The sequence below is a fragment of the Danio rerio genome, chromosome 2, assembly GCF_052040795.2.
Source record: "Danio rerio strain M-AB ecotype USA chromosome 2, GRCz13ab, whole genome shotgun sequence".
In the NCBI taxonomy this organism is placed as follows: domain Eukaryota; kingdom Metazoa; phylum Chordata; class Actinopteri; order Cypriniformes; family Danionidae; genus Danio; species Danio rerio.
This window is the reverse complement of record NC_141022.1, coordinates 46,794,246-46,820,000: the sequence shown is the minus strand read 5'-3', so window position 1 is coordinate 46,820,000 and position 25,755 is coordinate 46,794,246. Positions and strand designations below refer to the sequence as shown.

Below are 25,755 nucleotides of genomic sequence, written 5' to 3'. Positions count from 1 at the left end.
TGTATATCAGCACTGGTGTGCGCACGCGTTAGTGTCTCATGTGATATTGCGTTTGACATTGTTCGACATCTATTTAATTACGCATGTAAAAAAAATTAAAGATAAAAATGTCTAAAAACCCTTTTGTATAGGAACTACTTTCTTCAGTTATTCATTCACATCTGCAGCTGACGTTCACCGTGCATCAGAACAGCCATCAGTCTACAGAGATATCGCCTTACAGTATTTCTCTGTTGCAATCAGGATATCACAAGTACACACACACACACACACACACACACACACACACACACACACACACACACACACACACACACACACACACACACACACACACACAGACACACACAGACACACACAGACACACACAGACACAGACACACACAGACACAGACACACACAGACACACACACACACACGCACGCACGCACAAAGAGATATTAGAGATACAGAATAGATATAGTCAGATATTCATATACATCTTTACAAACGCAGCAATAGACAAGCACGAAGAACACTTCATTTCACTATTACAAAGTTCTCCTAAGACCCCTCACCTTGTATCGTAATGCCATCATTACAGCTCAACTGGACCGGAACTATGTCTGTGTGCAATTGTGTGACTAGAAGCCCTCTATCAGGCCTCAAAAAGCAGTTCTGCTGACTGAACAGATATATTTCTCATTTACTTAAACGTTCTGCACTGAGGGACCTCAAGCTGACAGCCAGAATGCAGGAGCGCTCTGATTTCTAGGTCAGATACTCTCTGTATGTGTGTGTGTGTGGGTGTGTGTGTGTGTGTGTGTCTGGCTAAAGCTGTGACATTGTGAAAATGACTCTATTATTGTTGGATTTCCAATTTAACCTCTTTCACAACTGATCTTGGGCATTGTTCTGAGTGTACAGAGACTAACCGATGCCTCTAGATTGCATGTTTAGCAACCAAGTGTGTTTCACAAGCTTACAAAAGTCAAAGAAAACAAAACAACTGAAAGGTGAAAACTCTTAAAATCAACTTGTATTATTATATTCTTGTTACATTATGTTATTTGTCTGCCTATTTGATGTCATAACATCTCATTATGTGCACAATAATAAAATCATGATATAAAAAAATAAATAAATAAAAATAAACGGAAAAGGGCGTCTTAGATTGCCACGTTGACAGACGATTTGGTATAAAGTAATACTGTCTGACAGCTTGTAAAGAAGCTGATTGACCAAAACAAAACAAAACAGGTAGCTTTAAGGTGACTACACATGATATGCTGTTTGTATAGCACAACACACAAATACACACACAGCATTTCCCTCTAAAACCCGTTACAACACCCCCACCCACAAACTGTGGCCCCTTTAAGATCCACTTCCCTCTGCAGATTTGTGAGGATAATTCCCACAGTTCCATTCTGAGGAATGACACCCACTTCCTGTTCCCTGAGGGCTCTTACAGGAAGTGGCCTTCCTGTCTCGCTAAGCCTGTGTTTGTTTTAGTCACAAGAAAACATGCAACTCTCACAAAACCCAAACAAAGCTGTCCCACAAACTGGCTTTTATTAAAGCCCCTGAGAATGACTTTACACTATCGATGTTCATTTCCAAACATTGCCGTGATCATTTAAATAAAGATTTAATTAAGGAATTCATCATTAACCTTAGTAATGTGAGAGGTGTCTACTTCAGTCACACATGAGTTATATTTCCATTCAATAATGCGAATTAGACAATTTCAAAGAGAGCAAAGAGAGAAAAAAAAATCATCACTTCCTGATAAACTGGCACCAAAATACTCCGTCTTCGTATAGACCAACAACAAAACCACGTAGAAAAAATGTGCAGCTTTGAACATACCCATGTTCCTGTGGACACTGAGGTAACCTCTTAATGGTTAAAAACAATGACTAAGGAGTCATTCACACTCAACTTTTTCCTCTTTTCCAATGCGCTTTTACTAATGTCCAGAGTTGGGTGTAACATGTTCCACAGTAACGCGTTACTGTATTCTAATTCAAGGTTCAAAGATAAAGATTTTTTCTACTGGTCTGATCAGGCCAATGGTTCAGATTTTTCTTGCCTGGGAATCACTGGGAAACATCTATACACACTTACACTCATACACTACGGAAAATTTAGCTTACCCAATTCATCTGTACTGCATGTGTTTGGACTTGTGGGGGAAACCGGAGCACCCAAAGGAAACCCACGCCAACAAGGATTTCAATATTTAAAAAATGTAAAAATGTATAATGAGCAAAATTCAGTGTTATGCAAACAAAAAGAGCAGTATGGAAAATGTGGCGGCATTTTATTGCAGTTCGAAATTATTTAACAAAAGGTGGTTGACTGGCAAATAATGCAAAAAATATATATATATTTTTTAAAATTATAAATATCGCTATAAATAACTTTTTTCATTGTGATCTCATGTAAATGTCTGCTTCCAAGACGTTAGAAACAGACATTTTATTTTAGCTTCATAATTTGATCTTGCTGCCATGCTGCCGTCTCTTCGCTGTACTGGTTGTTACCATTTTACAGGAAAAAAACACTGTCCAAAACATCAAATCCGATAAGAGGATCCGAAAAGCAATATGGCGTTTACGACATTGCAGAGAAGGTAGCATTTTGAAGACTTAAAGCACAAGCTTAAAATGCACACAAATGACAAATAGTCAATAATTACACGATTTCATATTACATATTCACGATTTCATATTCATATTAATATTTCTAATTACATGGGGAACGCAGTAATGTAACTAATTACTTTTTAAATTTGTGTAATTTAATAACAGTTACTAAAGTCAATGTAATTGCATTACTTGAGTTACAAACAGTTTTAGAAGAAAAATGCTTTGTTTAAATCACGTTTTCAACTGTAACATCAGTTAATAAGCATGCACTTTTAAATTGCTGGAGAATGCTTGCTGAAATTGTTGCTGTTGAGAGTGGCTTCTTCTTCAAGTGGAAATACAGACATTACTTTGATTTCATTGAGCATAAAAACAAAAATATTGCTGCGAAATGCAGTCTACGTCCAGTCTCTAAAGAACTTCTTACTTCTTTTAACTCGACCAGCAACTTGTTCAAGCACTTGAACAGAAAGCATTCTATAACAATACTCGTCACCAAGGAGGACACCGGTGCTCAAAAATACAGAAGTATAGAGAAGCGTAGCTGCCTATGGGGCCGTTCACATATTGCATCTTTTGCACGCTCAAGCTTGTTATTTCTAATGAATGCGCAAGGCTTGCACACAAATATTCGGAGTGCATAATGCACACGGCCATTTTCCAGAGAGATCAGTTGAAGACTGCGAGTCATGTAACAAGAACTGACCAATCAGCTTCATACTTTGCATGAAATATATACAATTCAGTAGACTAATTACCTCAGACAAACACAGAACACCCAAACACTGCAGTGCTTTTTGATAATATAGATGTCAATAATCACAGGTATCCAGTTTTCTTCTAAATGTCTTACTTTGTGTAAAAAAAAAAAAAAAAGACAAACAGGATTGAAACAAGTAGATAAGAGAATTTTAAGTTTTAACCGAACTCTTTAAGTCTTTTTATATGTCAAGTCAATATGTCAAGCTGCGGTGAAATACTAAATTACTGAAAGAGCTGCAGTTTATTTTGTATTTTCATTGTTATATTTTATATGTTTTAAAAGTAACTTCAGATTACTAATTACTTTACTTTGGTTACTTTTTACATGAAGTAATATAATCACATTACAATTTTCCATTAGTATTTCAGTAATTTGTAATCTATAATTTTTTTTAAGTAACTTACTAAACACTTCTAATGTGCATTACTAAACACTTCTAATGAACATTATGCTCTGCTTTTGGATGTTTAGAAGCACCTCGTACATGAGCACCACTTTTTTAAGATGCCATAAAGGTCCTGGAGGGCTAGCGTCCAGGAAAGTTTAGCTCTAACCCTAATCAAACACACCTGAAGCAGCTAATCAAGCTCTTACTAGATATACTAGAAACTTCCTGGCAGGTGTGTTGAAGCAAGTTGGAGATAAACTCTCCAGGACACCGGCCCTTTAACACCGAATTTGGACACCCCTGGTCTAGATGAATCATGTGACGATCTAACATTTTGGAATTCTGTTGTTACAACTCTCTCTGGTCTGCGTCTAAAATGGCCTACTACTCGAGTTGTAACTACACTTCAATTAGGGCTGCACGATACTGGAATAATCTGATATTGCGATATTTTATTTTTCTGCTATAAATATTGTGCTATCAATACAGTTTCAAAAGATGGTTTGAATAGCTCTATTTGGCATTTTCTTACTATTTTCTATTTTGTTTTTCTTCCTTTGCTTTGTTTTGTTTCTAATCCAAATATCAAATTCTTGGAGTCAAAATTAAGGGTTTTTCCTTAAAAGAAGTAAAATTATCTTCCAATTTGGTAAACTAATCATGTTTCAATTGAAATGTAGATATTTGGACTAGAAACTTTTTCGTATGAATTCATAAATCATAATAGTATCAATTCTGCATGAATAATTAAATAAAATATATCTTTGTTACACCTTCAAACATCATCATTTTTTGTTCAAATGTTCTTAACTCTCCTAAAATGCTGTCACAGGTCTTAAAAACACATGCAAATTATAAACCTTCATTATTATGGTTAAACACTGGCTTCTGCATCTTGCTTATATACACTATGAACAGCAGCTACGCTAATTATTTTCTTTATTCTCTATTTTCACCTGGGGATACTCATCCCGAGGTCCTCAGATTATGCGGAGTCACTGATTGGATCCAAGACCAGCGACGTGATGATCCCAAGGATTCCATATCCGGGACCAGGCCATATCCTGAGCTGCTGCTGCGCTGATGGTCGTGGGGAGTGGAGAACATGAGTCTGATTCCAGCGACGCTCCAGGGACAGACGAGTCTTCGCTGAGGCCATCTTCCAGCCTAAACCACGACGAATGAAGCTCTGCACAAGACTTTTGGCCAGCGGAGAAATTAAAATGGTCGTGCCCAACTGAGTCTGGTTCTCTCAAGGTTTTTTTTCTTCACTCCCATCAGGTGAAGTTTTTTTCCCTCTCCGCTGTCGCCACTGCCTCGCATGGTTCAGGATTGGTAGAGCTACGCATCGATGAATTGGCTCTTCAGTGTTTGAACTCTCAGTAATGATTAAATCACACTGAACTGAGCTAAACTGAACTGAACTGAACTTAAACACTAAAACCTGAACCACACTGTTCCAGTTACTGAACCACACTGTTTCAGTTACTATGACCATTATGTGAAGCTGCTTTGACACAATCTACATTGTAAAAGCGCTATACAAATAAAGCTGAATTTAATTGAATTGAATTGTTTCTACAAATCACATTTGTTCTGTCGCTCATGGTCAACTATATTTCAGACTCAACAATCGTGTGATTTGACTATTGCAGATGCGCTCATTGCGATTTCGAATATGTGATATTCCATTTTAATTTACTACACAACTGTTAAAAAAGCATGGTCTTGGGACATACTACATCTGCCATTTGACGTCAGTTTACTCCCATTCAAGAATTCTCCTGGCATAGCATGGTGAGACATCATGGCATAGCGTAGCGTCCAATGTATGTAAACTTTACAATGTCCCCAGAAGTGGTAGGTCATGCTGTTTATCGAATATAAATTTGGACATACAGTACTGTACTACTTGGCTCACATATTGTTTTTAACATACTATATAATAGAAAAGTATGCAATTTCGGATGAACCCTCTCTCTATGGAGTGTATAGAAGTAGTCGGCATAACCATTTTTATTTGATGGCAACATGTTGGAGAAAGCACTCATAGTGGATGTGTTTGCATATCCTCCAATGGCTTAAAAAAATCTATTCCAAAGCACTGAGTCTTTTTAGATGCAGACACAAAGACGTATTCTGTGTGAATGGTGCCTTCTTTCAGTTTCAGCAGCACAATTTCAAAAGTACAGACTGGCAACTGGTGCACGTGTGTGTGTGTGTGTGTCCATGTACAGTAAGCCATTACATTTATTGTATTGTGTGCAAAAGATGCTGTGCATATTAAGGAAAATCTGGAGAGAATCAAAAACACCAACACAACACTGAATGTCAAACTGATGGCCTGTTCTGTTTCTCCAAGTACAGTAGCATTTTAATAAATTAATTCCTGCTCGCTTATTTTTCCCCTGGCATCTGTTTGACATGTTTTAGATGTACAGTTAGGCCTCAAACATTTCACATGAATGGAAATCAACCTTGTTAAACCAACCATCAATTGTCCAATGCCATGTTGTTGGAAGCAGATTGGATGGGATTCATCATCCTGCGCGCCCAATTGAGTTTCATGATAGAACTTTGTATTTCTGCAATTCTGAAAAGCTGATTAGTACCTGTCTGAAGTGGAGGGGTGTCCATTGCGTCCGTTCTGCTTCTGTGTGTATGGTGAATCTGGAGGAGTGTGGATGCGATGGTACCCGCCGTGCTCCAGAGAGCCGATGCCTGCGTACGGAGGCTCCTCGGGAGGAAGTGAGGTCAGGGTGGATCGACTGAAGTCCTGGATCTCGGCATAGTCTCGCTCTCTGGCCTGACGCTGACGAATCTCTCGCGTTTTTGCCTGGATCCTGCATAGACACAGATATTAAGAAAAAAATTTGAAAATAGACGCACAATAAAAAGGAAAGATTAAAAAGTAACAAATAACAAATCAACAGAAGATGAAAAGTGTCATATTATTACAGAAATTACTGAAGAATAAAGTTTAGTTTGGTACTAACCTAAACATATCCAGTTAAAAATGTCTCTGTGCTTTGAATATTCATTATATATGCATTATTTTTTGTTTATGACGTACAGTAAACAATATATTTATTTTTTTCTATGGTTTTAATAAATCAAATTAAGGGTGATGAAACTCTAAAAGACATTTTCTGAGATATACACTAACCATCCACTTTATTAGATACACCTGTCCAACTGCTTATTAAAGCAAATTTCTAATTAGCCAATCACATGGCAGCAACGGAATGCATTTAGGCATGAAGACATGTTCAAGACAATCTGCTGCAGTTAAAACCGAGCATGAGAATGGGGAAGAAAGATGATTTAAGTGACTTTGAATGTGGCATGGTTGTTGTTGCGAGATGGGCTGGTCTAAGTATTTTAGAAACTGTTGATCTACTGGGATTTTCATGCACACCCATTTCTAGGCTTTACAGGGAATGGTCTGAAAAAGAAAAAACATCCAGAGAGCAGCAGTTCTGTGGGAGCAAATGCCTTGTTGATGCCAGACTTCAAAGACTGGTTCCAGCTGATGGAAAGGCAACAGTAACTCAATTAACCTCTTGCTACAAGCGAGTTATGCAGAAGAATCTCTGAACGCACAACACGTCCAACCATGAGGTGGATGGGCTACAGCAGCAGAAGAACACACAGGGTGCAACTCCTGTCAGCTAAGAACAGGAAACTGAGGCTACAATTAACACAGGTTCACCAAAATTGGACAATAGAAGATTGGAAAAACATTTCCTGGTCTGATGAGTCTTGATTTCTGCTGCCACATTCGGATGGGAGGGTCAGAATTTGGCATCAACACCATGAAAGCATGGATCCATCCTGCCTTGTATCAACAGATCAGGCTGGTGGTGGTGGTGTATTGGTGTGGGGGATATTCTCTTGACACACTTTGGGCCCGTTAGTACCAAATGAGAATTGTGTCAACGCCACAGCCTACCTGAGCTTTGTACCAGACCATGTCCATCCCTTTATGACCACACAGTGTACCCATCTTCTGATAGCTATTTCCAACAGGATAACGCGCCATGTCAAAGCGTGAATCATCTCAGACTGGTTTCCTGAATATGACAATGAGTTCACTGTACTTAAATGGCCTCCACAGTCACCAGAGCTCAATCCAATAGAGCACCTTTGGGATGTGGTGGAACAGAAGATTCACACCATGGATGTGCAAATCTATAGCAACAGTGTGATGCTATCATGTCAATATGGACCAAAATCTCAGAGCAATAATTCCAGTAACTTGTTGAATCTATGCCACAAAGTGGCAGTTCTGACGGCGAAAGGGGGTCCAAGCCGGTACTAGTAAGGTGTACCTAATAAAGTGGCCAATGAGTGTTTATGCGTGTGGCACGTTGAAAAAACATCTACATTTTACTATTGAGTGAAAATGTATTATTTTAGCATTGTTTAGAATAAATTTGTTCTTCCAGTTTAAAAATACATTTCAAAGCAAATTCACAGCCAGTTGTCTTTTAAAAAAGACGAGCTTTCAGTTCGCCCTTTACTTTCGCCACAAATTTGGTAAGTGTGTGCTTCAATGTAGCCTACTTTGCTTATTAAGATGGCTAGGAAATACATTAACATAAAAACTTTAAGCTCTTTTAATTTTAAAAGAGATAATTTCCTTAACAATCAAAGTGGTTACTAAGTGGCTTGCTATAATAATACTAAAATAGTATTTTTTTTCCAAACGTCACTGTTAAAAATATGGAAATAAATAAATAATGCAAAGACCATTTGGCCACAAATATAATGTGATATACACTAACTAGCCACTTTATTAGGTACACCTTACTAGTACCAGGTTGGAACCCTTTATGCCTTCAGAACTGCCTTAATCATTCGTGGCATAGATTCAACACGGTACTGGAAATATTCCTTAGAGATTTTAGTCCATATTGACATGATAGCATCATGCAGTTGCTGGTACCAACAACCAAACCACATTCAAAGTCACTTAAATTTCTGTTCATCCCCATTACGATGCTCAGTTGGACAAGTATACCTAAAAAAATGTCCAGTTTGTTTCCTAATACACATATAATACATCCATCCATCCATCCATCCATCCATCCATCCATCCATCCATCCATCCATCCATCCATACATACATACATACATACATACATACATACATACATACATACATACATACATACATACATACATACATACATACATACATACATCCATACATCCATCCATCCATCCATCCATCCATCCATGCATGCATCCATCCATCCATCCATCCATCCATACATACATACATACATACATACATACATACATACATACATACATACATACATACATACATACATACATACATATATATATATATATATATATATATAAATATATAATTTATTTTCCTAATACAATTTAAAAGAATTTATTATGGTTTTAGTTGTAGCTAAGTCTTTGAAGTTTTTACAATATGGCGATAATTCAGTTTTAGCTTATTTCAGTAGATGAAGTTCACTGGGGAAAAATCCTTTGTATCTACAAAAACAAACATAAAAATGTATAAATGGTGTCAAAACCCAAAACCTAATTTATTATGACCAAAAAAGGAGCAGATTTATAACCCCCTCAAAAGCAGGATGATTTATGAATGTGTGTGACAGAGAAAGATTAAGAAAGAGATTGAAGGAGTAGCGAGTGCTCAGCAGGGTCTCGCAGGACAGAAGGTAGACCGGAGGGGGTTCAACATGGCATTATTAATAAAACAACATGAACACACATACACCTGCAGGCATACATACATACACACACACAATCAACCTCAAATGACCAAAACATATTAGGCTTTTACTCAAGCATTAGAACAAGAGCTTCACCAAACAATGACAGCCCTGAAACAATCACCAGGAAGAGGGTTTGAGGATGTGGGTAAGACTGGCAGGTAAAGTGTCAGGAAATGCCTTTGATTAGAGGTTAATGATGATGAAGGTTAGTGTGTGTGTGTGTGTGTGTGTGTGTTTACCTCTCCTGCTCTTGCTTCATTCTGCGAGTCTCCTCTTCAGATGCATGGGTTTCCTCTGCTTTCCACTTGGCACCGTCTAATCGCTCATCCTTACGGTACTTTCCAAACCTGCAACACACAAAACATGGATATCACAGGCTGAAGTGGTAATACTGACTGTAAATATTTTTATTGAAGCTGTAAAGATGTGAGCTACTTAATTAAAAACATACTAGGGGAATAAAACTAAATTGTGTTTGACTCAAAACTTCTAACAATAATTTATCAATTTAAACAAGCTACATTTTTGAATGGTCTCTTGAAGAAATAAAATGATGACTATAACACTATTATGATAAAGTTTTTATATAATAGTTTGAAATTCTATACAGAAATGTATTTATAAAATGATTAAAATAATAATGATTATTATTATTATTATTTTATAAAAATGTAATTACATACTAACAGTAAAATTCCAAACTACTGCAATAATGTTAATAATTAATATCCAAGAAATATTGATTATTAGTATAATTTTTTTATTATAATAATTTGAATTAACAGTAATTTAACATGACTAAAATAATAATAATAATGACTTTTATTATAATTATGTAACTGCAGGGCATCAGTAAAATGACAAAAATGCAACAAATAATCCTAATCAGTTATATACAACAAATCATAAATATTAGTATAAAAGTATTACAAAAAAAAAAAAAAACTAAAACTATATGACATATTTTCCCTGCCCCTGGGTTAAGCTATGAATGGAGACCACAAAGAAAACATGTTAATTAATTAATTTTTTTACTGCTGTACCTTTTGCATATTTGTATTTAGATATTTGTCTGTATTGTTGTAAGGCCTGATATATGTTACTTTTATCTATAATGTTATTTTATCTATCTTATTATATATTTTTATTTGTGTTTTGTTTTTTATGTTGTTCTTGATGCAATAATATATTATTGTATTGCTAAATTCAGAGAGAAAGAAAATGTGAACTTATAGTTCTCTGACTAACATGCATCAATAAAACAGAGTTTAATTAATGCTGTATTACATAATAAACAAAAGCTAAATAAAAATTCGAATTTACTGTTACAGTATATACAGTGGAAGTCAGAATTATTAAACCCCCTGAATTATTACCTCTGTTTATTTTTTACTTAATTTCTGTTTAATGGAGAGAAGACTTTTTCAACACATTTCTAAACGCAATAGTTTAATAACTTATTTCTAACAACTGATTTATTTTCTCTTTGCCATGTTGACAGTAAATAATATTAGACTAGATATTTTCAGGACACTTCTTTAGAGCCTAAAGTGACATTTAAAGGCTTAACTAGGTTAATTAGGTTAGCTAGGCAGGTTAGGGTAATTGGGCAAGTTATTGTATATCGATGGTTTGTTCTGTAGACCATCGAAAAAATATAGCTTAAAGGGGGTAATAATTTTGACCTTAAAATAATGTTTAAAAATTAAAAACTGCCTTTATTCTAGCCGAAATAAAACAAATAAGACTTTCTCCAGAAGAAACAATATTATCAGACATACTGTGAACATTTCCCTAAACATCATTTGGGAAATATAAAAAAAATAATTCAAATGGGGGCTAATAATTCTGATTTGAACTGTATGTGCATTTTTATATGTGGAATACAGTATATGGTTTTATTTGTTTTAGCCCATTTCACTTCAACAATATATTTACCTGTACAACTGAATTTGGATGCTTTGGGAAAGTGAGGGGGGAGAATTAAAATGTAAAAAAAAGGTGTAATTTCATGTTAAATTTCAAGTGGTTTTTTTTCTACAATAAAAGCTTTAATAAAATGTTTTGCATATCTAAAAAATTATTTCAAAATTTTATTTATGCAGTCTTTGCAAGTTGCTAATTGCATTCTTACAACTACATATTTTTAAAAGAAAAAGTAAACTTGCCACTAAAAGGTTTCATGCAGTCACCAACACTAATTCTTAACACACATTGACAGTGATTGTCCAGGGTTAACTTTAACCCCAGTATGTAATAATTCAGCATTTCTCTCAATTAACAAAGCATCTTAATTCAAAGAATTATTAAATATTTTTTTGGGATACAAAATAATGAAGCTTCACGTGCCACTTTAAATTCAATGGGCTGAGAAAATCTGAAAAAGCTCTTCAACCCATCAGCTCTAATTTCACTGACATTAAAGCTCTTAATCCATCTATTCTAATTCATTTAACAAACTAATCACTGTTTTGCAACTCGGCAAAGAGAGAAAGAGAGTGCGCTAAAAGGTCTACTCTTCTCTGCAAATCTTTGCTTTATCAAGCATATCAATTCATTAATATTCCGCTGACATGTGCGCGAAATGTGTGTGCGTGAGAGAGGGAAAGCTGAATGGAGTTTCAATACATTTATTTGCATCCCACTTCTGATATTTGTCTGCGCTCATTAATATGTAGAGCGCTCATTAATATGTAGCAGGTAGCTTTTGGCTCAGCCAGGCAGATGACAGCCATTAACACGCTCCACTGCCCCAGAAGCAGTCGGGAAAAATATTCGACGTTTTTCAAAAATGATTTATCTATTGCTGACAGATTCAAAAAGCTTCAAATGAGCTCTCTTTCTCTCCTCTCCAGTCCGGTCTGACAAACTTGAGAGAAACTCCAGACTTTTCCTCAGGGTCTTTGGATGTGATTGTCCATCCTGCCTGGAGCTCGGGGAACACACTGTCAATCCGCACTGCCTATCAATATTCATCCCTCTATTTCAACACTATTACTTTTTAATAATTGGCGAAGAAGTCCAAGCACTTGCTGAGAAGACCTGCAGTCTGCTACAAATCAAAGTATGACTAATTTTGCTTTAACAAATTCATTTTATTCAGGAAAGAGCAAGTTTTTCCCTCTGTATCTATAAATTAAATCGAATAATCTTTATTTGCTTTTTACACTTTAGACTGTAATAAAGCAGCTCAAGCCTTGATTTTGAGTCTTAATTTGGCAACAACTTTCTCTCTATTTCAAATGGAAATGGAATGAATTTTGGTGACATCTTATTGTGACTGTCACGATCACCAGCGATCGTAACTTCATAGATCACTGGATTTCACTTACAATAACTTATGGACCACAAATCCGCCATTTATGGACTACATTTTCATACATGTACTCCGCTCACACACACACATGCTTCCTCATTCTGACTGATTACACTCGCACCACCTGAGGATTGTCAAAGATTGATTACACACACTATTTAAGCAGCACACACACTCACTTCCATTGCTGAGTCTTGTTTACTGTTAGTGACACTACAACGCGTTTACCTCGTCTTGTTTCCCCGTGTTTTGATCGTCACCTAGTTTATCTCTTTGTCCCTGTTTGCCGTTTGCCTTCCGACCTCTTGCCTGTTGTTATACTGTGATTCTGAGCTGCCTTTATACACCTGTTTGCATCCGTGTTGACCATTGCTTGCCTGACTACTCCAATAAACCTGAACGTTGATCCTAACTCAGTTGTCGGTGTCACTCCCCGTGTTACAGTGACACATAATTTGGGAAAGTGCTCTGGGCAAATTGACTACCCTTTCATTATGTTAGTGGCTGTTTTTGCCCCATTGGCTTTCATTCCATTTTTTTTATAAGCCATGACACCATATAAAAATGGATTTTTTTGTTGTTGGTGGTGGTTTTCCATGTTGGGAAGAGGTCAAATTTGTAATTTTTATTGCTGATCATGAGTTGCAGGGCAAAAAAGTGTAGTTTCTGGCTTTTAAATAGAGCATTGGTGTCCAAACTTGGTCTCATATTTTAGTTCCAATCCCAATTCAACACACCTGAACCAGCTAATCAAGCTCTTTCTAGGTATACTAGACTTCCAGGCAGGTCTGTTGGAGGAAGTTGGAGCTAAACTATGCAGGCCCTCCAGGACCGAGTTTGGACATCCCTGATATAGAGTCATATAGAGTATACACTACCAGACAAAACTCTTGCCACCTATCCAAGTTTCAGGAACAGCAAATAATAACTTGACTTCTAGTTGATCATTTGGTATCAGACTTGTGGCTTATATGTAAGGCAAAGGCATCTAAATTACACCTATTTTACCAAAATAAAATATGATCAGGCCTTGATTTGTAATTATTTAATTAGGACAACAAGGTCTAACTTTGCTTAGACAAAAGTCTTGTTACTTAACAGAAATAATGTACAGTATAGAATATAAAATCATGGTGCAGTGGAAAAATAATAAATTTTGTGTCTGACTCCCACAAGCTTGGAGGACTGCATCCATACATTTCTGCAATGACTCAAATAACTTAATAAAGTCATCTGGAATGGCAAAGAAAGCGTTCTTGCAGGGCTCCCAGAGTTCATCAAGATTCTTTGGATTCATCTTCAATGCCTCCTCCTTCCTCTTACCACCGACATGCTCAATAATGTTCATCTCTGGTGACTGGGATGGCCAATCGGAAAAAATCTACCTTCTGCCACTTTTACAAATGATCGACTAGAAGTCAAGTTATTATTTGTTGCATTTACAACTGAGATCAACGACAAGACTTTTATCAGGTAGTGTAGTGTAGTGTACTGTAGTGTGTGTGTGTGTGTGTGTGTGTGTGTGTGTGTGTGTGTGTGTGTGTGTGTGTGTGTGTGAGAGAGAGAAAGACATTTGACTTGATATGACTGAAAAAATCTAAATAAGCACCTCAGCTCTTAGAACATCGTAAACACAGTAAGTGTGTTTATGCACGCATGCTATTATTTTCTGTTATACTCCATTGAACTCCACAAGGTTTTTTTTTTACAGCTCTATCTAAAGGGATATTGCTGCCAACTGATGATAAACAGTACAAATGACACATTTTACCTCTTCCCAACAGGGAAAACCAAACACAATCAAGAACGCATGATTATATGCTGTCATGGTTTTGCAATCAAAAAATGTCATTATAATGGAAGTCAATGGGGGGAAAACAGAAACAAACATAATGAAAGGGTGGTAAATTTGAATGATACACAAGGGTTAACATAGGTAAAGAAAGCGAATAAAAATGCCATAACGTTTCCGAATGCTTATTTTCCGCTTGAGCTGAATTTTTTAAACTGGAAAACTCTTCTCTTAAACACCTGAGTATTCAACTCCAGGAATGCCACAATATCCCAAAATGCCACCCTAGATTGCAAATTCAGTCATAAGGTTTTTTTTTTTTTTACGTAGATGACCCATTTCCACTAAGCGGTATGGTACGATACAGTTTGGTATGCTTTTATGTCCATTTCCACTGTAAAAAGGTACCAAAAAACTTTTTGGGTACCCTTTCCTTTTTTTAAAATCTTTTCTTTTTCATTGATCTGCAGCTGTAATCTAATCCTGTTCATAGAGTGGTTAACATTACTACATGTGTTTACAGCATCTGTTTTGTGAGAAATGCTTCTCGTATGATATGTGAACGACCGGTACAGCTAAACTTTTCATTTCTTCAAGCGAGAATGACGTCGACTGCAACGTTTTCCAAAAGGGAACCATTTGGCAGTGGAAAAACAAGTCTAACAAAGATGACTCGTACCATACCGAACCATTCTACTCAGTAAAAACGAGGCACAATAGGGTATATGCAGAAGTATACAAAAGGTATAATTGCTTTTAATTTTGCAGTAACCTGGGGACAAAATCAATGTGTTTAAGGTCAGTTTTCTTTAAAAATGAAAAATCTTCCCTGCCTGATTAATATCCGATATAAAGTGGGTCTCAAATTGTACAAGTAGCACTGCATTAAACGAAATTTTGCCACACCATGTCTTTCAAATATGAACATTTATTTTACTCCAGTGTTTACAGTGGTGTTTCTGCTCTCGCCTGCTGACCCTGACAGCACAAGCGTGTCAATGGCTTTTCATCTTGTTTTACGCTTGATCAACTAAATGGATGCTGAAGTTTAATTAACTGATTGTATTTTAAGTACATCACAACATTGATTCTGTAAAAGGAAGCATATAAAATGGAAAAAAAAGTCTCCTTAATCGTTCGGTGGAAGTTTATCAGTATGAGAAGAAACACAAGCTGTGAATATATGAATAAACCTGGTGAATAAACCATCTTTCTATTGATGTATGGTTTGCTGGGAGAGAAGAATAATCTGTTCAGATGCAAATATTGGAATATCTGGAATCTGAGGGTACAACGATATCTAAATACTGATAAAACCGCCCTTTAATTTGCCAAAATGAAGTTGTCATCGCCACTATTGCATGTTAAGTTAGTTTGTAGTAAACACTGGTTAAATGGATTACAATGAGTCATTACATCCCTAATTGTAATATAAACTACTGTGTTAATAATGTGGTAATTATTATTATTAGATAGTTTGTTGGCGACACGTTGGTTTAGTGGTTAGCACTGCCGCCTCACAGCAAAAAAGTCACTGATTCGAGTCCCGGTTGAGCCAGCTGCCATTTCTGTGTGGAGTTTGCAGGTTTTCACTCGTGTGGGTTTCCCCTGGGTGCTCCGGTTTCCCCTACAGTCCAAAGACATGCACTATAAGTGAATTGGACGAACTAAATTGGCTGTAGTGTATTAGTGTGAGTGGGTATGTGTGCTTCCCAGTGCTGGATTTTGGCTGGAAGGGCAACCACTGCATAAAACATATGCTGGAATAGTTCCACAGTGGCGAGCTCTGATAAATAAGGGACTAAGCCGAAGGAAAATGAATGAATGGATAGTTTGAGTTAGCGTGTTATATATTATAAAAGTGTTCTAGTTGCTTTCCAATTTCTTCCTATTTTTGTTGCTGATATAAAAAAACTGATTTGATTTGTGACAAAAACAAAAAGTGATCTGAACCCTGATTTTTGTGATCCATTTATTCACTACAAGCTATATTTCTCAAATCCGCCAGAACCCTACTTTAACATCCCTGCAAACATCCGCCACAGCATCAAGTGCTAGGGAGATTTGCATCTCTAAACACCACTCATTTTCCCTCCTCAAATCTTCCACCGATCTTGTTTTTCTGTCTATTGTTGCCTCGGTCTTTGAGTCAGTAACATGCCGATGTTGCGTTTGTTGGGCAAGGCTTTTTATTCTATTGTTAGATTTTGAGGTAATTAAGGACGTGAAGAAAAAAGTGCTCTGGGCTCATCTGCGCTCTTATCGTCATTTTTCTTAGTCTCTTTTATCTGACACAAAACGCTGTTCAGATCCGCTTTTAATTACCTGAACATCTCTCCGAGGCCCTTGAGCATTCCTTTCTTTGTTTTACCCTTCTCTTTCTCCGGCTTCTTTTTGTCCTTCCCCCCTTTTTCTTTCTTCTTGTCGTTTTCAGGCTGGTTTCCATTGATCAGCTGTTGCTCGGTGACAGGGAGTGGAGTGAGATCGGCCACGGTGGAAACTGAATCCCGGCCGGATCGAGAGCTTCCTTCAGTGTCCTCCTCCACTACAGGGTAAAGATAAATACTGTTATTATCATTTATTATCAACAAAATGAGCAGTTTTGTTAAGTGTGGTCATAGAAGTTGTGAAAAATTCTTTATTTTGTCCAAAAAAAAAAGTGTCTAATTCACACAAATTTATGATTTAATTAGTATAAAACCGTGGTCATTTTTAACCCTTTCATGTGAACGATCAGCCTTGGCTGGTCCCCAAAGCATATGATCACACTGGTGTGATTAGAACGTTCAGAGCGCACGTCATCAACTGCTAAAATTCAAATCTGTTGGTGCGTGCTGAGGCACAGAATACACCTAACTACAAGCTTCTCTATTCCTCTCCCAGATAAACACTTGCTTACCTTTATGTATTTTAGAAAAAAATATAAATAATCATGATGTAAATCCAGCAGCTCGAATCTCTCCGACGGTTGTTGCTAGAAGGGATACAGCTACCATCGGAGGTTAGCGAGCAACATTTATATTTATTCAATTATGCATTAATTGTATTTTATTAGCATCTCAACCATAAACCCAACCCTCACGATAATGTAAAAATATTTGTTGCACAGTGTCACAAAAAATAAACTATATTGACACAAGTCTCCTCAGCTGTATCCCATCTAGACCTCACTGTGCTGTAGGAGAGGGTGCCGATTGCAGCTGTATCCCTTCTAGCAAAAACGGCGGTGCCCATTACCCATCATATAACAAATAATATGATCTATATTAAGCTGTTTAATAGACAAAATATATGCCTTATCACATATTAGCATAAATACATAAATCATTGGGGCTGGTGGGTCACATTAAAAACTTGAAATGACACATCACCATGGGAACTTTAGAACGCAATGAATTCTAAGTAATGGTCACAGTAAAAAAAAACTCACGCAGGAGGAGCAGCTGGAGTATTTAAAACTCACGCGTGAAAGGGTTAAATAGAGGCATGTCTCAGAAACCCCACCCCTAACCTTACCCATCCTTGAGAAAGAAGCAAATCGTATTACAGTAAATGTATGAATGAGTTTGTACATCTTTATAGGAATTCTGAATCTGCAAGCTCAGAATCTGCGTGCACAAAATTCCACTGAATTTTTAGCCCATCATTGATTTTGTTTATTGTGTAAATGTGTGTGAATTTATATTTATTCAGCTTTTCAATTAATTTCAGTAATATTAATCAATAATATGAAAATTAATTAATTGTAAAGTAAAATTTTCTGTCTTTTAGTAGAGATATTATATGAGAGACTTGCTTTGTTAACCAAATAAAGTGGATTTGCATTGTAAACATTAAATACAAGATAAACATGTAGTACTTTTTATTTCATATATTAAGGTTTTAGTTATAGTACTCCCAAAAGTCATTCTGCATAATCCCGCAGATTTTTTTACAAAATTCTGCGCAGAAATAGCAGATGGATAATAGAAATATTTTGGGGTAAGTACTGTGATTAGGTTTGACATTTTTAGAGTTTCTAGGTCCAATCACTATTTTTTCACTGTTACATAGTTTATGTAAAAATGATCCAAAAAAGATTTTAAAGAATGTTGGAAACCATTGCAAGAATAAAAATGCAATGAGAAGTCAATGGCTTTCCAACATTCAAAACATGATCGAAATTTCAGATACATTTGGAACAACTGTAGGGTGAATAAATGATGAGAGAATTTTCAATGGTCACACTTTACAATAAGGTTTCATTAGTTAATGCATTTACTAACATGAAAAATACTGCTACATCATTTATTAATCTTAGTTCAACATATACGAACTCAATAACTAACATTAAAAAGTATAAATAAAATACAATAACCAATGTAACCTTATTGTAAAGTATTAACTATTAATTTTTAGGAGAACTATCACTTTAATCAAATCATCACTATTATTAGCTAAAACCAATCAGGAACTGCCGTACGTGTGTCCATGCACTCCTCTTCATCCTCATTGGCTGCAGGCCTGTCGTAGGATTTGTCAATGGCAGCTCTGAAACTCTCATTGCAGCCTCGTCCTCTTATAATCCGTGGTCGCGGCCGGTGAAACGGCATGTCACCGTTGAGCGTAACCTCTGCAACTGCGGTCTGTAAACTTTCCAGAGAGCTGGACTTCTTCAGTCCCAGAGACGGGCCCACATCTCGCGTGGAAGAGCCTGAGGAAGAGTTCACCAGTTTAACCACATAACACAATCAACGACGCAGACCGCGTGCTACAAATCTCAAGCGTAACACTGATAAAAGCAGGTACATTTATCTAAACATTATGAGTGTGTGTGTGCGCTGCTATTGTATGTAGTCAGCCATGGGAGCGAGTGAAAGTGTTTCTGTATTAAGTGATGAAGATAAATGAATGTAAGTGGAGGACAGGAAAGATTGCGTGAATTTATCTTCATCACGCAGCAGTGCCTTACTGAAGCGTGTCAAGACTCTCTTTGCTATTTTTAAATATAATAAGGCTGAGTGTTTGTAATACTACAATAGTAGAACAAAGCTGTTATTTTTCAGAAGAAAATGGCTTTAAACACCACTAAATATGTCAATAGTAATTTATTAAAATATTTTATATTAATAATAACAAAGAAAAATAAAGCAAGAAAATATTTTTAGCCCCCCTGAACTATTAGGCTAATAGTTTATTTTTTTCCCCTCAATTTCTGTTTAATGGAGAGAAGATTTTTTTTTCAACACATTTCTAATCAGAAAGTTTTAATAACTAATTTTTAATAACTGATTGATTTTGATCTTTGCCATGATGACAGTGAATAATATTTTACTAGATATTTAATAGGCACTTTTATACAGTTTATAGTGATATTTAAAGGCTTAACTAGGTGAATCAGGTCAGGCAGGATAGGGTAATTAGGCAAGTTATTGTATAAAAATGGTTTGTTCTGTAGACTATTGAAAAAATTAGCTTAAAGGGGCTAATAAAAATTTAACCTTAAAAACCTTAAAAACATTAAAACTGCTTTATTCTAGTCAAAATAATACAAATAAGACTTTCTCCAGAAAAAAAATATATATTATCAGACATACTGTGAAAATGTCCTTGCTCTTTTAAACATCATTTGGGAAATATTGTAAAAAATAAAATAAATAAAATAAAATAATAATAATAAATAAAATAAAATTCAAAGGGGGGCTAATAAAAATTCTTCAGTAGGCTAAATTGTCCTTAGTGTTTGGGTGTGGGTGAGTGTGTGTGGATGTCTCCCAGAGATGGGTTGCAGCTGGAAGGGCATTCCCTGCGTAAAACATATTCTGGATAAGTTGGCGGTTCATTCACCTGTGGCGACCCCAGATTAATAAAGGGACTAAGCCGCCGAATATATATACACGCACGCACACACACACACACACACACGCACGCACGCACACACACACACACATACATATATATATATATATATATATAAATATATATATATGCAAAATGAAACTGCTGTAGGTTGGTGGTCACAAGTTAAGGTGGTCAATTAAACTGATTGTGACATTGAAAATAGAGAATATTTTTATTTACACGTATAATTGTTATTATAAATGTAATGTTATATAGCATTTCAAAATTATATGTAATAAAATATACATGGTTCAATTTATTATACAGTATTCAATATATTAGTTAAGAAAATCATAATCCTGAAAAGAAAATAATCCTGGAAAAATCCCACTTTCCACAAAAATAATCAGTACAACTTTTTTACTTTACTTTATGAACGTTATTAACTTAATCTCTTAACATTGATATATTTAACACTCAACACAAACAGAATCTTCTCTGAGCAATGATAGACGTAAAATATTTTAGCAGCACAGAGCTTAAACTGCAGTAATTTCATCATTCGAAGTAATTCCACAAAACCACACAGTAAAAATGAAATGCATTTTCCACCCTCTAACAACAAACAACAATGGATTTTTCAGGGCTTGACTGTATACTGTAGAAACACACACACTCAAACAAAGAAAACACAGTTATATCAGCCAAATACTGGCAAATAGATACACAGACAGACAGATACAGTAGACAGATGGACAGACAGATATAAACAAACAGTGAGTTAAAAGATGGGGGAGTGGGGGTTGGGGGTAGTAGTATGTTGTGAAGTATGCAACTGAAGTAAGAGTGTGAGTAAGTGGTCATGCTTACCTGTGTGGTTCTCTGTGCATTGTGTGAGGTTAATCTCATCAGCCACTGTGTGAGGGGCACACATACATACATACATACATTCACAGGACGGTTAGTGAAATCATTCAACATGCAGCAGGCAATCAGGCAAGAATCACCATCAACAAATCAGATGACAGAAACAATCAGTGCTCATTACCAAAACTGTGTGTTTCCGTGATGATTCGACTGTTTCCACTGAGCAGCTGCTGCTGCCGCCAAAACTGACCTCATTCCACAACTTTTCACCACAGGCGCTTTTGGGTCAGGGGGAAAATGATAATGTTGTTGACAACCTATTGTTGTTGTGTTTAGAACATTCGAGTAGCTCGGCACATCTACAACCCTGCCTACTGCTACATGGGGTGTCAGAAGGGTCAGTGTATCTTTTGGTCATTGGATTTTTATTTTGGAAAAAGATATTAAAATACGAAAAAAAGCTATTTTTTCTTCTTCATTGGTGAAAAACGGAAAAGCAAAATTAAAAAAATGATTTGATTTTCCTTTTTTATTTTGAATAACAAAAAAATAAAATCACCAGAAAACAAAAACAAATAAAGACTTTTTTTATTGCATAACCAGATTGGCCAACTCATTTACGTTGACGCAATACTGCCACACACAGGCTAACCTACTATAGGCAATTGTTTTTCTCCACTTACAGTCAATGTTATAAAAGGTATTTTCTTGTGACAACAGGATTTTTTAAATACATATTTTCCTCATTGAAGCCGGTTAAATGGAACAACAATTGACTGTGCATTATTTGCATTGCTGAAAAGTTTTCTGAAAATAAAGTTTATTGTTAAAATCACTTCCACTTCAGGAGTGACAGTAACACTGGACAGTTTGGAATCATTGCTCATCTCTCCATGTTATATATATATATATATATATATATATATATATATATATATATAATAGCAGTGGGGTATTTTTAATAACTTCAATTTATGTAATAAAATGTATCAATTTATGCAGCTATATTTGTTATAGTTATAGATGTTATTTTTTGTTATTTGAAATAAAAAATGAAAAACAAAATTTTTAATTGAGTTTTTCAGTTTTTTTTTTACCATGAAAAAGGAAAACAAAACGTTTTTTTTTTATTTTCGTTTTAAAATTCAAAAACGAAAATCAACAAACGCATTGAATTAAAATTTTTGTTTGTTTTTTTTATTTTAAAACAAAAATCCAAAAACAACTTGTTTCTCGTTTTCAGTATACATTTCTGAAATGAAAATCCAAATGACCAAAAGATACACTGACCCAGAAGGTTCAGAAACATTGTACCATCACTTCTTTTTGACCTCAAACAAAGAATAAATAATAACTTTGTTTGAGGTATACAAGGGTCTTTTTGAAGGATGTTTACAATTGTAGTCTGCTTCTAATTTGCTAAGTTGGTCTAAACCAAAAAATAAATAAATAAATAAATGATGGACAATATATCGGTCAACATTTCGATATCGACCAATGACCATTTCATTTTAATGATGAGACGCTGAGATCTTTTAGTGGTCTTGGTTTGCTTGTTTGGAGCACACTTACAGTCCAGATGCCAGCACTCACTTTAATTATACCAAAACCTGCATGTTCATTAAGTGCCAGGTAACATCAGGGAGTCATTGCCAATGAAGACATTGCTTTGGTATGAATGCTGCAAAAATATTTTGCAAAAAAACATTGCATCTTAACGCACACAAGACTTTAAACTCAAAATAGGCCCAAAACACAGCAAAGCTCAGCTCTAGAGTCAGTGGAAACACTGAACAGATCTGAATAAGGTCTGCAAATCCCCTGTCTGAGCTCTGGCACCAGCTCCATTTTAGTGGGGTAGTGGTAAGTGAGGAGCATCCAGCAGAATTGGATCAGTGGAAACAGTGTCAGATTAGAGAGCACATGCACAAGGGAGAGCAGTGCAGACTTAGTGACGGTGGAGTGGTGAATGGTGATGCCCAGAATGAGAGGCATTCTGAGAAGTGCTCTTATAAAGAGAGGAGGAAAGTAACTTGAGCAATGGATTTGGTTTCAGGGTGGGAATTTATCTACTGGAAATGACCTTTAGAGTATCTATGTCCAAGCACGGTGTTTGGGATTGACCTTTGCAGTATTTATATCCGCTTATTATGTTTGGGATAGAGCTTTGAGTATTTAGGTCCAAATAATGCATTTGAGATTTAGCTTTTGAGTTCAAGTGGTATTTTTGAGTATTTAGGTCTAAATAACATTTCTTTAGGTCTGCTCACTATGTTTAAGTATTTGTTTCAAATAATGTCCCAGAGTTTTGTATTTAGGCAGAAATTATTATTTTGCTTGGGTCTAGTTTCTTGGACCAATCACTCATTTTTGAGTAACATCATTTAGAGTATTTAGGTTTGAGTAATGTGTTTTTTATAAAGCTTTACTGCAAAGCTTTATATCAAATACATTACTTGAACCTAAATACAGTCTCAAGGTCTAAGTAATTTGCTTTAAATCAATCTTTGGAGTATTAAGGTCCACACAGTTTTTGAGATTGGCCTCTAGGGTATTTTGGTAGGTTTGAGACTAAGCTGTAGAGCAGGGCTATTCAATTAGCGGCCCGCGGGCCGAACCCAGCCCCTACGGCAATTTGTACCAGCCCTCCAAATAATGTGACAAGGACATCAAAAATAAATTTCTAAATCACTATAGTTATGAAGTGATGTGTGTCTGTTCAATACAGCACAAGCTGCAGTTGAAGGCTGCACTGAGCTGAGTCACCTGAAATGATGCGGGCAGCCGAAAACTTTTGGATATGTTTGTAGAAAAGAACTTTCGTAAATAATATTGTTAATAGGGATGCAATAATTAGCCAATTTCAATATTAACCGTACTTTAATTCACTAGGGTTAATTCATCGTGAAGGCTTCTTAACGCCGCGTTTCTGTTGCACGAAACAAAACTGCTGCAACTAAACAAAGTTATGCCATCTATAAACTAGTTTAAATTTTCGAGCTCATACCAAGCCTAATAAGCACGCACATTGGATTAGCTATAGCAGCAGGCTGTTCACATATTGCTTCTTTTCCGCGTGCAAATTCATAATTTCCAATGGAGACGTGCCCATATTGGGAGCGGTGCGCATACGGCTCGTAGAGTGGACTGACACACATGCGCCCTCAAGATGCACACAGTAGAAATTATCTCACGCTGTAGCAAAGAGAGTTGTACTTGGCTTACAGTGCAAAGTAAACAAAAGATACGTTAGACAAATGATTACAAATGATTATGTATGTATAAACGCAGATAATAACAGTTCATTTAAATTCTTAGCTAATATATAGCTTAAATTATCATTAGACAAATACTATGTTTTATTTATTCTTATTTATTCATTGTTCTGTCATTTATTTTCATTGTAAAATGATCACTCGTGTTTAAATTAAAAACTTTTTGATTTATTTTTTTTAAGTCTTAAGACAGAAATGGACTATTGGTTTGTTTTTATTCATATTTTGTGCTGTATTTGGCTACTGAGCAGCAATAAACAATACTTTAAAATATAAGCAGTTTTCTTGTGATTTTCAGAACTAGTAGTGTTTCGAATTTAATAAATGTACAATAATCATCATAACCGTGAAACCATGATTATTCTTCAGACTATAATCGTACAACCAAAATCTATAATCGTTGCATCCCTAACAGTTAAAAACATAGCATATAAATGTGTCTGAATGTAGAAGAAGCCTACTTGAGCAATACACTGATTTTATTGTGCTTTGAAATACAACATTTGAATACGTTTATAAAAAAAGCCACATTGTATACAATGCAGTGATGTTATGTAGTTTCAAAATACAACATATTAACATTTTAATGTACAAAAAGCCAACGTGGGTGTCTTAAGGTGCAAAAATACAGCATTTGGGCTCTTATATGCTGTTGTGTTATCGCTTATGCAAGTCATCTCATTTGGGATGCTTTTCATGAACTGGCCTCCGATGACAAACTAACTGAATAAACTGCTGTAGAATACCTTGGTTCAAATAATTGTGTTTCAGATTTAGCTTTTGTGTATTTTGGTCCAGGAACAGTTTTTGAATATTTAAGTCCAAATAACCCTAGGTTTTGTCTACTTTTAAGATAGAGATTTTGAGTATTTAGGTTCAAATTACATGTCTCAGATTTGAGTATTTTGGCCAAAGCACTGCTTTTGAGTATTTAGGTTAACAGTTTTTGAGGTTAGCCTCTAGGGCAGGGGTGCTCAATCCTGTTCCTGGAGATCTACCTTCCTGCAGATTTCAGTTGCTACCCATATCAAACACACCTGCCTGTAATTATCAAGTGGTGTTCAGGTCCTAATTAATTGGTTCAGGTGTGTTTGATAAGGGTAGCAACTGAAATCTGCAGGAAGGTAGATCTCCAG

At 35.9% G+C, this 25,755-nt stretch overlaps 1 protein-coding gene across 27 annotated transcripts in view; it reads right to left on the bottom strand.

Annotated features, from left to right (window-relative positions):
- The window catches only part of pard3ab (par-3 family cell polarity regulator alpha, b), a 189,776-nt gene that overhangs the window by 58,265 nt on the left and 105,756 nt on the right, over positions 1-25,755 (bottom strand). For 11 of the 27 annotated variants that reach the window (XR_015477622.1, XR_015477620.1, XR_015477623.1 and 8 more), the window contains exons 18-22: positions 21,348-21,392; positions 19,120-19,350; positions 16,983-17,202; positions 9,789-9,896; positions 6,397-6,627 (exon numbers count right to left, since the gene is read on the bottom strand). Coding sequence is in view for 5 of the 27 variants with exons in the window: in XM_087239134.1 (XP_087095260.1) it covers positions 6,397-6,627; positions 9,789-9,896; positions 16,983-17,202; positions 19,120-19,350; positions 21,348-21,392 (835 nt within the window). In the remaining 22 variants the exon portion in view is untranslated. 27 annotated transcript variants of the gene reach the window in all.